The sequence below is a fragment of the Armigeres subalbatus genome, chromosome 1, assembly GCF_024139115.2.
Source record: "Armigeres subalbatus isolate Guangzhou_Male chromosome 1, GZ_Asu_2, whole genome shotgun sequence".
NCBI lineage: Eukaryota > Metazoa > Arthropoda > Insecta > Diptera > Culicidae > Armigeres > Armigeres subalbatus.
The window spans coordinates 19,594,740-19,607,176 of NC_085139.1; the positions used below are offsets into that span (position 1 = coordinate 19,594,740).

The 12,437-nt window shown below is 48.9% G+C and overlaps 1 protein-coding gene across 2 annotated transcripts in view; it reads left to right on the forward strand.

Moving 5' to 3' along the window:
- LOC134208168 (muscarinic acetylcholine receptor gar-2) overlaps positions 1–12,228 on the forward strand; it is a 227,100-nt gene extending 214,872 nt beyond the window's left edge. For both annotated transcript variants that reach the window (XM_062684232.1, XM_062684231.1), the window contains 2 exons: positions 1,991–2,538; positions 9,914–12,228. In XM_062684232.1, coding sequence (XP_062540216.1) covers positions 1,991–2,538; positions 9,914–12,228 — 2,863 coding nt within the window. The remainder of the gene's footprint in view (positions 1–1,990; positions 2,539–9,913) is intronic.
- Positions 12,229–12,437: the final 209 nt, after the last annotated feature.

Here is a 12,437-nt window from a genome sequence, read left to right on the forward strand (position 1 = left end):
TATAACTCACGAACGGATGGACCGATTTGCAATATTTTCTCACTAATCGATTCATCTTGAGATTAGCTGTATTTGTTTATACCTATTTATGAAAAGATTGAAAATTTGGCTGGAAAAGTTGGAAAATGGTCCGAATACGACGTTTTCATGTGTTCTGAGAAAGCTTGCTGAGAGTGCGGCCACCCAAAACCTCAAAATGCCTAAACATCCCCAATCGTCATCGAAGACAATACGTTACTGTTGATGATAGTCTAATTAGCACATAGCAGCAGACTTTTTATTCTTAATTAAATTTAAATAAGAAGTAAATTAATCCCAAGTCGTACAACTTTAATTGCAATTCCTTGCCCATCGTCAACCACTTAGCATCAAGCTGCACATCCAGATAGAGTAGGACACACAAAGTTGGTCGCATCCGCCCGTCCCAGCCACTTGGATCGTGGTTGAGTGCGCACGGCCACAGTACCGCACCGGTTCGGTTCGCTCATCGCAATTCAGAAAGGTGCACTCCCACCGAACACGTCTCCGGACGGCAAAAGGAGCAACAAATGGGTGGCAAGTGATTCCCTGCCCAAACAGACGACCAGCGCAACACTCATCCCAGCACTCAGTGGGCTCATCAAATGAGCCTCAACGGCTGATGATGAGTGGACTCTCCTCTGAAGTAGTAAAGGAAAAGAGCACACTGTGTTGGTTCCCGCTTCCGCACAGCCCCTTCCCGAGCAAACGGACGGAAAAGATGTAAACACCAGACGAGGATGGTCTCCACTTAAGAGCCTTTTGGCCTCGCAACAGGTTAAATCCTTCCATCCGATGCGACCAGGCAGACAGCGAATGAAATGTGACGTCAGCTCGCCTTACCTGTTGTGGGACGTGGTTCGCCGCCCAAATGCTTTCCACCGAAGGAAAACCAGGTCCCAGGTTGTGTGCGAGGTGTGCAACCGTGCATTCTATTAAATTTTAATCAACAAGTTTTCCCACTCACATGGCTGCGCTCTGGGCTCGGTACGCTAATAGCGAGTCTGTTCCGTGTCGGGAGGTTCCAGATGGTAATGGATTTTTTGGCTAATGTGGTTAGCTTGTAGGTATCTTGTTGGAAATGGAGCATTGACCCTTAGTTTCCTGTTTTCATAAAGTAGTATAATAAAGTTTTTCATTCGCTGCCTACAGTCCATGATTGTGATTAACTAATTCTTTTGAATATCTGAAGAAAATTAGGACTAAAATATGCCGAACAAATAGTCAATCTCAATTTCTGCATTACAATTTCCAAGTAGAGAAATTAAACTTTACATTCTAAGGGTTCTGATTCAGCACTATTAATTTTTGGTCGTACCTATAGAACATAAGCGCCAATCAGTTCTCAATTTCACTGTTTACAGCCTGCCAAGGTAACTCGTATCCTAAAATAAAGAAACACACGACTTTTATAAAAATAAAAATCAAGTCTGCTCGATTGATAGCATAATTTTAAATTACATTGTTTGAAAACCTGATTTGCATATGTAAAGTATGTGAAAGATTATAATCGAAAAATGTAGATAACGACTACTTTCTTTCAGTGAAATTTGGAAACCACGACCCTCAGTACACTACACAAACGCTAGTTGCGTTTAAAGCAAAATTTCCATAAACTTGTCATAAATTTTGTATTAAAAATTTGGAAATACAAAATTTCTATAAATAAATCACAATTAGCAATGAATATTTGTAAAACTTTCCTCAAAATAATTATTCTTTTCGAAAAAATATTAAAGAAATCTCTACAAAACATCATGAGAAAGCAATAAATTGAGTATATTATCCAAGAACAGAGACGATAGAAAGAAAAGCTGAATTTATCTACTGATCTAACCACATGTAAATATGTACTAATTCCCTCAAAGCTAATCCTTAATCACACGCAAAACAACACGATTAAAGCGATATTCTCTGCTGTCTTTATCTCATTTCATGTTAACTCGTCTCGCCAACGAACGCCCCACCGCAGGAAGCTGAAGAGAAAACAGGAAAAGTTCTGCAAGCAACTCTACAAAAGATTAAATCTACTAAATTTTCCAGAATGCCAAAACTTGCTCGGCATTCCTTCGTACCACCGTTTATACGAGAAAGCTTCAAGTGCGAGCAGCAGCAGCAGCATCGGCATCGGCAGCGGCACCGGAGGTGGCACGGACTTTGATAATCTGCACGAGTACAGCAACTGGTTTACGAGCAACAACTTTAGCTTTCTGGAGTGGAGCAACGGCAGCAGCGGGGGTTCCGCCAATGACACGACAATCGATGGGAACGGCTTCGTCATCAATGGGTCACTGCTGGGCGTCGGCGGACCTGGGCTGGACGGTGGGGATGGCCTCGGACCGGTGCTGCCCCCGTTCGAACTATGGCAAACGGTCCTGATAGCGATATGTTTGGCGATTTGCATAATACTCACCATAGGTGGCAACATTCTGGTCCTGCTGGCGTTCATCGTCGACCGGAGCATTCGACAGCCGAGCAACTACTTCATTGCATCGCTAGCGGCAACCGATATGCTAATAGGTGAGTGGTTTCATCGGGTTGAAGCAGGGGAGGATGAAACTGATAAAAAATACCAAAGCTAAAACGATGGAAAGCTTCATGGAACAAAATGTAGGTAAAAGTCAAATCATGGCAAAAGATAGGCAAAAGACTTTGTCATATGATGAGTTTTGATTTTTGCTTCAACGACCTTAATTTTTGTCGCTTATTAATGACTAAAATAAAAACTCCCCCTAAAATGTTGAAAAAAATTCCATTAAAACTGCTAATAAAGAAATCAGGGTATGAGCAATAATTAAATACAACGTTTCCACGAATAATTCAAAATTTCCACAAACAATTGAGCACTTAAGCACCTTAAAAATCAAAATGCTCCACGGAAATATTGCTTTAATATTGATCATAGCTATGATATTGATTTATTCACGGGAAATTTGTATTTTTTCCGTAAAACATTTTGATATCTTTATGGAATATTTTTTTTATAACTGCAATTTTTGTTTTAAGAGACATGAGCCTCTGGGTCTGCCTCTGCTGCCATGTCCCGCTGAGTTCCAGTCTAATGCTTGTTTACAGATTTCGTATCCGCCCCTACGTAGAGTTAGAGTGTGACCGACCCAGCGCCACTTCCGATCCCGAATTTCTGTTGCTATCCGCCTCTGGTGACAACGACGATGGAGCTCGTTGTTTGAGATCCAGTTGTGAGGCCACCAGGCCCGAATTATATACCGCAGGCATCTGTTAATGAACACCTGCTCCGGAAGTACCTCCAGGAATTCTTCCTCAAGTCCCGCTAGGAATTCCTCCGGAAGTCCCTCCAGGGGTCTGTAGCATAATCGAAATTTTACTAATAATATTAGTAGAGTAGCTTGAAACTTGTATTTTTCCGTTGCATAATGAATGTACAACTATCAATTTACAAGTCTAATATTACAAGTAAAGAGCACTAATTATATTAGCAGAATTTACAAGTAACTGTTGCATAAAGAAAATACAAGTACAAATTATTAGCGTTGGCTTGTAGTTTCTTTTACAAGTATGAACGGTCCTGTAATTTAATTTACAAGTAGCTTTTATTTTATTATTTCAGCTGTGCATAGTAAATATGCATCGTTTTATTGTTTTTAACGACTTAACAGATGATGATGGTTTGTTTTTGAGGGATATTAACTCAGGCGGTCATTCATCCCTAAAGGACTTAACAGAGAAATAAACTATTATTCAAAGTGCTTTAAACTACCATACAGTGAAATACTATGCACTAAGAAAAAAATCGCGTTCCAATACAAAACTGAGAATTATGAAATGTTTCAAATAACTCTGGAGAAAGCGGAAATACTTTAAATTTTTTCTTTGGTGTCTTTATTAAGGTGACTCGGGGAGGCACTACACTCCGTGTTATTTTTACTATCTTTCGTCTCTTTCTAGCATTTTCACCTCGTAACTTTGGAGCGGCGTATTTCGGTTTTCAGTTGTTTGATGTAACTGTAAATGTGTCAGCAAGTAGATTGCAAGCTTCTCCAGGAATTCCTCCGGAAGTTCCCCCAGGAATTCCTCCGGAAGTCCTTCCAGGAAGTCCTTCCAGGAAGTCCCTCCAGGAATTCCTCCGGAAGTCCCTCCAGGAATTCCTGCGGAGGTCTCTCCAGGACTTCCTCCGGAAGTTCCTCCAGAAAGGAGGCTTTTGTTAAACTTTTGATAATTGTTTACCACAACCCTTCATCTTCTGTGCTGGTTGTGGTGGGTAGGATTAAATTAGATTTTGATATTCTTGTCACCATGCTCGGCTCGGAAGCCTCTTTTCAAGATGCTCTGAAGCCTCCTTTCAAGAGGCTCGGAAGCCTCCTTTCAAGAGGCTCGGAAGCCTCCTTTCAAGAGGCTCGGAAGCCTCCTTTCAAGAGGCTCGGAAGCCTCCTTTCAAGAGGCTCGGAAGCCTCCTTTCAAGAGGCTCGGAAGCCTCCTTTCAAGAGGCTCAGGCCTCCTTTCAAGAGGCTCAGGCCTCCTTTCAAGAGGCCTCAGGCCTCCTTTCAAGAGGCTCAGCCCTCCTTTCAAGAGGCTCAGGGCCTCCTTTCAAGAGGCCCAGGAGCCTCCTTTCAAGAGGCTCAGGCCTCCTTTCAAGAGGCTCAGGAGCCTCCTTTCAAGAGGCTCAGGAGCCTCCTTTCAAGAGGCCTGGAGCCTCCTTCAAGAGGCCCGGGAGCCTCCTTCAAGAGGCCTCAGGAGCCTCCTTCAAGAGGCTCAGGAGCCTCCTTCAAGAGGCTCAGGAGCCTCCTTCAAGAGGCCTGGAGCCTCCTTCAAGAGGCCTGGGAGCCTCCTTCAAGGCTCAGGAGCCTCCTTTCAAGAGGCTCAGGGCCTCCTTCAAGAGGCCTGGAGCCTCCTTTCAAGAGGCCTGGAGCCTCCTTTCAAGAGGCTCGGAGCCTCCTTCAAGAGGCCTCAGGAGCCTCCTTCAAGAGGCTCAGGGCCTCCTTCAAGAGGCTCAGAGCCTCCTTCCAAGAGGCCTCAGGAGCCTCCTTCAAGAGGCCTGGAGCCTCCTTTCAAGAGGCCTGCAGCCTCCTTTCAAGAGGCCTGGAGCCTCCTTTCAAGAGGCCTCGGACGCCTCCTTTCAAGAGGCCTGGACGCCTCCTTCAAGAGGCCTCAGACGCCTCCTTTCAAGAGGCCTGACGCCTCCTTTCAAGAGTCTCGAAAGCCTCCTTTCAAGAGGCTCTGACGCCTCCTTTCAAGAGGCCTGGACGCCTCCTTTCAAGAGGCCTCGGACGCCTCCTTTCAAGAGGCCTGGACGCCTCCTTTCAAGAGGCCTCAGACGCCTCCTTTCAAGAGGCCTGGACGCCTCCTTTCAAGAGGCTCAGACGCCTCCTTTCAAGAGGCCTGGACGCCTCCCTTTCAAGAGGCCTCAGACGCCTCCTTTCAAGAGGCTCAGACGCCTCCTTTCAAGAGGCCTGGACGCCTCCTTTCAAGAGGCTCAGACGCCTCCTTCAAGAGGCTCTGACGCCTCCTTTCAAGAGGCTCAGACGCCTCCTTTCAAGAGGCCTCAGACGCCTCCTTTCAAGAGGCCTCGGAAGCCTCCCTTTCAAGAGGCCTGGAAGCCGCCTTTCAAGAGGCTCAGAGCCTCCTTTCAAGAGGCCTCAGAAGCCTCCTTTCAAGAGGCTCAGAAGCCTCCTTTCAAGAGGCTCAGAGCCTCCTTTCAAGAAGGCTCAGAAGCCTCCTTTCAAGAGGCCTCAGGAAGCCTCCTTTCAAGAGGCTCGGAAGCCTCCTTTCAAGAGGCCTCAGAAGCCTCCTTTCAAGAGGCCTCAGAGCCTCCTTTCAAGAGGCCTCAGAAGCCTCCTTTCAAGAGGCTCAAGCCTCCTTTCAAGAGGCTCAGAAGCCTCCTTTCAAGAGGCCCAGAGCCTCCTTTCAAGAGGCTCAGAAGCCTCCTTTCAAGAGGCTCAGAAGCCTCCTTTCAAGAGGCTCAGAAGCCTCCTTTCAAGAGGCTCAGAGCCTCCTTTCAAGAGGCTCAGAAGCCTCCTTTCAAGAGGCTCAGAAGCCTCCTTTCAAGAGGCTCAGGAAGCCTCCTTTCAAGAGGCTCAGAAGCCTCCTTCAAGAGGCCTGGAAGCCTCCTCTCAAGAGGCTCAGAGCCTCCTTCAAGAGGCTCAGAAGCCTCCTTTCAAGAGGCTCAGAGCCTCCTTTCAAGAGGCCTCAGAGCCTCCTTTCAACAGGCTTTGAAGCCTTTTTCAAGAGGCTCAGAGCCTCCTCTCAAGAGGCTCAGAGCCTCCTTTCAAGAGGCCTGGAAGCCTCCTTTCAAGAGGCTCAGGCCTCCCTTTCAAGAGGCCTCAGGCCTCCTTTCAAGAGGCTCAGAGCCTCCTTTCAAGAGGCCTCAGAAGCCTCCTTTCAAGAGGCTCAGAAGCCTCCTTTCAAGAGGCCTCAAGCCTCCTTTCAAGAGGCCTGGAAGCCTCCTTTCAAGAGGCTCAAGCCTCCTTTCAAGAGGCCCAAGCCTCCTTTCAAGAGGCTCAGCCTCCTTTCAAGAGGCCTCAGAAGCCTCCTTTCAAGAGGCTCAGCCCTCCTTTCAAGAGGCTCAAGCCTCCTTTCAAGAGGCCTGGAAGCCTCCTTTCAAGAGGCTCAGAGCCTCCTTTCAAGAGGCCTGGAAGCCTCCTCTCAAGAGGCTCAGAAGCCTCCTTTCAAGAGGCTCAGGCCTCCTTTCAAGAGGCTCTGAAGCCTCTTTTCAAGAGGCTCAGAAGCCTCCTTTCAAGAGGCTTGGAAGCCTTTTTCAAGAGGCTTGGAAGCCCTTCAAGAGGCTCAGAGCCTCCTCAAGAGGCCCGGAAGCCTCCTTTCAAGAGGCCTCAGGCCTCCTTTCAAGAGGCCTGAAGCCTCCTTTCAAGAGGCCTCAGAAGCCTCCTTTCAAGAGGCCCAGCCTCCTTCAAGAGGCTCAGAAGCCTCCTTTCAAGAGGCCTCAAGCCTCCTTCAAGAGGCCTCGAAGCCTCCTTTCAAGAGGCCCGGAAGCCTCCTTTCAAGAGGCCTCAGGCCTCCTTTCAAGAGGCTCAGCCTCCTTTCAAGAGGCTCAGGAAGCCTCCTTTCAAGAGGCCTCAGCCTCCTTTCAAGAGGCTCAGCCTCCTTTCAAGAGGCTCAGAAGCCTCCTTTCAAGAGGCTCAGGCCTCCTTTCAAGAGGCCCGGAAGCCTCCTTTCAAGAGGCCCAGAAGCCTCCTTTCAAGAGGCTCAGAAGCCTCCTTTCAAGAGGCCTCAGGCCTCCTTTCAAGAGGCTCAGGCCTCCTTTCAAGAGGCCTCAAGCCTCCTTCAAGAGGCTCGGAAGCCTCCTTTCAAGAGGCTCAGAGCCTCCTTTCAAGAGGCCTGGAAGCCTCCTCTCAAGAGGCTCAAGCCTCCTTTCAAGAGGCTCAGAAGCCTCCTTCAAGAGGCCTCAAGCCTCCTTTCAAGAGGCCTCAAGCCTCCTTCAAGAGGCCTTGGAAGCCCTTTTTCAAGAGGCCTCAAGAGCCTCCTCTCAAGAGGCTCTCAGCCTCCTTTCAAGAGGCCTCAAGCCTCCTTCAAGAGGCTCAGGCCTCCTTTCAAGAGGCCTCAAGCCTCCTTTCAAGAGGCTCAGAAGCCTCCTTTCCAGAGGCTCAGGCCTCCTTCAAGAGGCCTCAGAAGCCTCCTTTCAAGAGGCCTGGAAGCCTCCTTCAAGAGGCTCAGAGCCTCCTTTCAAGAGGCTCAGAAGCCTCCTTTCAAGAGGCTCAGAAGCCTCCTTTCAAGAGGCCTGGAAGCCTCCTTTCAAGAGGCCTGGAAGCCTCCTTCAAGAGGCCTGAAGCCTCCTTTCAAGAGGCCTGGAAGCCTCCTTTCAAGAGGCCTGGAAGCCTCCTTTCAAGAGGCCTCAGAAGCCTCCCTTCAAGAGGCCTGAAGCCTCCTTCAAGAGGCCTGGAAGCCTCCTTCAAGAGGCCTGGAAGTCTCCTTTCAAGAGGCCTCAAGCCTCCTTTCAACAGGCCTGGAAGCCTCCTTTCAACAGGCCTGGAAGCCTCCTTTCAACAGGCCTGGAAGCCTCCTTTCAACAGGCTCAGAAGCCTCCTTTCAACAGGCCTGGAAGCCTCCTTCAACAGGCCTGGAAGCCTCCTTCAACAGGGCTCAGAGCCTCCTTTCAAGAGGCTCAGAAACCTCCTTTCAAGAGGCCTGGAAACCTCCTTCAAGAGGCTCAGGAAGCCTCCTTCAAGAGGCCCAAGCCTCCTTTCAAGAGGCCTGAAGCCTCCTTTCAAGAGGCCTCAGAGCCTCCTTTCAAGAGGCCTGGAAGCCTCCTTTCAAGAGGCTCAGAAGCCTCCTTCAAGAGGCTCAGAAGCCTCCTTTCAAGAGGCCTCAAGCCTCCTTCAAGAGGCCTGGAAGCCTCCTTTCAAGAGGCCTGGAAGCCTCCTTTCAAGAGGCCTCAAGCCTCCTTCAAGAGGCCTGGAAGCCTCCTTTCAAGAGGCCTGGAAGCCTCCTTTCAAGAGGCCTCAGCCTCCTTTCAAGAGGCTCAGAAGCCTCCTTTCAAGAGGCCTGGAAGCCTCCTTTCAAGAGGCTCAAGCCTCCTTTCAAGAGGCTCGGAAGCCTCCTTTCAAGAGGCTCGGAAGCCTCCTTTCAAGAGGCTCGGAAGCCTCCTTTCAAGAGGCTCGGAATCCTCCTTTCAAGAAGCTCGGAAGCCTCCTTTCAAGAAGCTCGGAAGCCTCCTTTCAAGATGCTCGGAAGCCTCCTATAAAGAGGCTCGAAAGCCTCCTTTAAAGAGGCTCGGAAGCCTCCTTTAAAAAGGCTCGGAAGCCTCCTTTCAAGAGGCTCGGAAGCCTCCTTTCAAGAGGCTCGGAAGCCTCCTTTCAAGAGGCTCGGAAGCCTCCTTTCAAGAGGCTCGGAAGCCTCCTTTCAAGAGGTTTCCTCCAGGTTCCTCCAGGAATTCCTCCGGAAGTTCCTCCAGGAATTCCTCCGGAGTTTTCTCCTTTTTCCTGGAATTTCTCCGGAATTTCCTCCATGAATTCCTCCGGAAGCTCCTCAAGGAATTCCTCTGGAAGTTCCTCCGGAAGTTCCTCCAGGAATTCCTTCGCTAGTTCCACCGGAAGTTCCTCCAGGAATTCCTCCGGAAGTTCCTCCAGGAATTCCTCCGGAAGTTCCTCCAGGAATTCCTTCGGAAGTTCCTCCAGGAATTCTTCCGGAATTTCCTCCTGGAATTCCTCCGCAAGTTCCACCAGGAACTCCTCTGGAAATTCCACCAGGAACTCCTCCGGAAATTCCACCAGGAACTCCTCCAGAAGTTCCACCAGGAACTCCTCCGGAGTCCGGAAGTTTCTCGAGGAAGTCCTCCAGAAGCTCCTTCAGGGATTCCCTTCGAAGTTCATCCACAAATTTTCCTAGAATCTCCGTAATGAACCTATACAAAATTATAAAAAATCACGAAAATAAAGTAATTAAAAAAATTACCCTGGAACTTTCCCCAGAAATTCCCCTGAAAGTTCCTTCAGGAATTTCATTTATTCTACGGACGTTATTTACGGACATTTTATTCATTCTACATGCGTTTTTCTCAATTCTGCTACATGATTGCTTGTGCATAAAAATGCATATCTTTCCAATGGCGCTTGGTGAGATTTAGCAGAACACTGACCATACGACGTAAAAGTTCAAAAGAATTTCATTTTAAAATTCAGGACAATTTCCAGGAGAATACCTGAGGAAATTTAGAAGAATTATCCGTGAAGATGCAGTTCCGTCGAAATTAAAACAGATTTCCCGTGAAAATTTAGAACGGCTCCTCCTCGAAATTTTAGAAATATTTTCATTTTTTATTTAAGTTTCACTCGTCGACAATTTTCGGATCGGCGCACGCCTCTATTTTCATAGCTCTATTTTCTTAGCTTTCAAAATGCTTTGATTCGTTTGTAGTTTCAATGTGTTACCATTTCTATTAATTTTTTTTTTCTATCATCAACAGGGACCGTCTCCATGCCATTTTACACGGTGTACGTTCTCATGGGCTACTGGGATTTGGGCCCGCTGCTGTGCGACTTGTGGCTGTCGGTGGACTACACCGTCTGTTTGGTATCGCAGTACACCGTTCTGCTGATAACGATCGATCGGTTCTGCTCGGTGAAGATAGCCGCCAAGTATCGGAGCTGGCGAACGAAGAATAAGGTCATCTGGATGGTAACCATCACGTGGATCATTCCGGCTCTGCTGTTTTTCATCTCGATTTTCGGCTGGGAGCACTTTGTGGGCTACCGGGATCTGGCTCCCGGTGAGTGCACGGTGCAGTTTCTAAAGGATCCTGTCTTCAACACGGCTTTGATTATTGGCTACTACTGGACCACACTGGTAGTGCTTTTTGTTCTATACGGTGGGATCTACAAAACTGCGTACGATATGCAGAAAAAGAGTGAGGCCAAGCAACGCAAGATGCAATCGATGGTGGCATTGGGTAATGCGATGACTGGGATGGCCGGACGAGCGGCGGGTATAGGATTATCTAAAACACAGAGCACGTTGCTTAGTCAGGATAAACCACTGCCACTGCAAGCTACCCCCGCGTCAAATATGATGCTTTCCCCGACCCTTGCGTTGACCGCTAGTCAATCGCAAAAAGAAGAATTGGAATCGAGTAGAAAAAGTTCAGTACCGAAGTCGAAGAATGAGATGGTTGTCGATCAGAAGATGGGTAGAGACGAAAAAGAAGGAGACAAGAGCGAACGATCCAGTAGCCCGGCGTTTGATTCGGATGATGAAAGTTCAGCAAATACCAAGCAGCTACAAGAGGAGGCACGGGTGGCCAAGAAGAGAACTTCATTGGCTGGACTGCTCGTGGGCGCTTCTGCGACTGTTTTATCGAATCGATACAACAATGGGGCAGTGAAAACAACGACAACTCCTACAACTGAGCCAGCGAAAACGAAAAGATCTCCGAGCAACCCTGTAAAAAACGAAGGACTGCCAAAAATATCCGAGGCGAGCATTATGGACTCTGAGCATGCCGACGGAAAACCTCAGGTGTCTCCACTGAAGCCGACTCCGGTGCAGTCGCCCATTTCTCCTGTGGATATTGAACCACTGGTGGTGGCCAAATCCGAGCGTGCGCCGGAGATTTCGCACACAATCCTAACGCCACCATATGGTTTTCAAGGCAGCCGACGAGCTTCCGAAAGTCCACCGTCCAAATCAGACAGGCCTCATAGTATAATAAGTCAAGGAGATTCGACCGTTACGTATGACGCGATGGTCGGTATGGATGGTGCCGATCTCCGTTTCATGGACGAAAGCTCAGTGGTGGTCTCCTCACCGCAGTACGAGAGTCCTCCGTCGGCGTTCGTTGCCGTGCCACCTCGTTCTCCAGCACATTCTCCTGCACAGAGCATAGCGAACCCTTCGCTTCTCCAAAAGGCTCTCATTCGAGCAACAGCGCAGTCTCAGCAGCCACCACCAACTGTGCTACTGCGAACCATTGACGTAGGTCCCCTCTCACCAACGGGTCCACAGAACTCGTTACAACCCATCAACAAGTTTAGTACAACAGTCACAGTAGCCTCTCAAAATCCGGCCAAGCCGGTCACCGTGTTGAACAGCTCCTTCGCAAACCATTCAAATGTGGATCAGGCCTTACCGCAGCACTCGCAAGTCGACAGCCCAAGCCTTAATTCGAGAATGCAATCAAACAATCCTACTTCGGTTTCAAGCACAACTTCGGACTCGAAGCCTTCGCCTGCCCCACCGGTGGAGCCCTCTGCTACAGCCCCCTCGACAACGACAAGTACGGCGGCTCCAGCGTTAGTCACTTCAGCACCACAAACGAACGCACTACCCAGCACCACGACCGTGCAAACGCAAGTTTCTTCCTCCACCACCAACAACACCCCCAGCGGAGCCACAATCACCATCAACCCCTGCCTGGAACGGCAGACGTCCAGCAAGCGGGACTTCATCCGTTCGATCGGCAAAAGACTGAAAGGCAACAAAAAAGCCGACTCGCTCGGAGTCGGCCGGCAAAAGTCCAAATCCGAAAACCGTGCCCGCAAGGCGTTCCGAACGATTTCCTTCATCCTGGGCGCCTTCGTGGCCTGCTGGACGCCGTACCACATCCTGGCGCTGGTGGTCGGGTTCTGTCGGAACCCGCCCTGCATCAACGAGCACCTGTTCATGTTCTCGTACTTCCTGTGCTACGCCAACAGTCCGATGAACCCGTTCTGCTACGCCCTCGCCAACCAGCAGTTCAAGAAGACCTTCATGCGGATTCTGCGTGGGGATCTGCATATGACTTAAGGCGGGGTTGTATTCGAGTGGAAGGGTAAGGGGGGGGTCCCATCCAATGGGTTGAAACGAGGTTCGGTGGCAATTTCTCGAATTCTGGAACCAATTTTGTATTGAGTCGAAAACAAGATATTAGTCTGCATGCCTCATTGCCTCAGTGGCTCTGTGCAGCTGAGATGCTTAACCGTGCTGAAGGGTGTGATCATCTAAAGGTCCAGTTA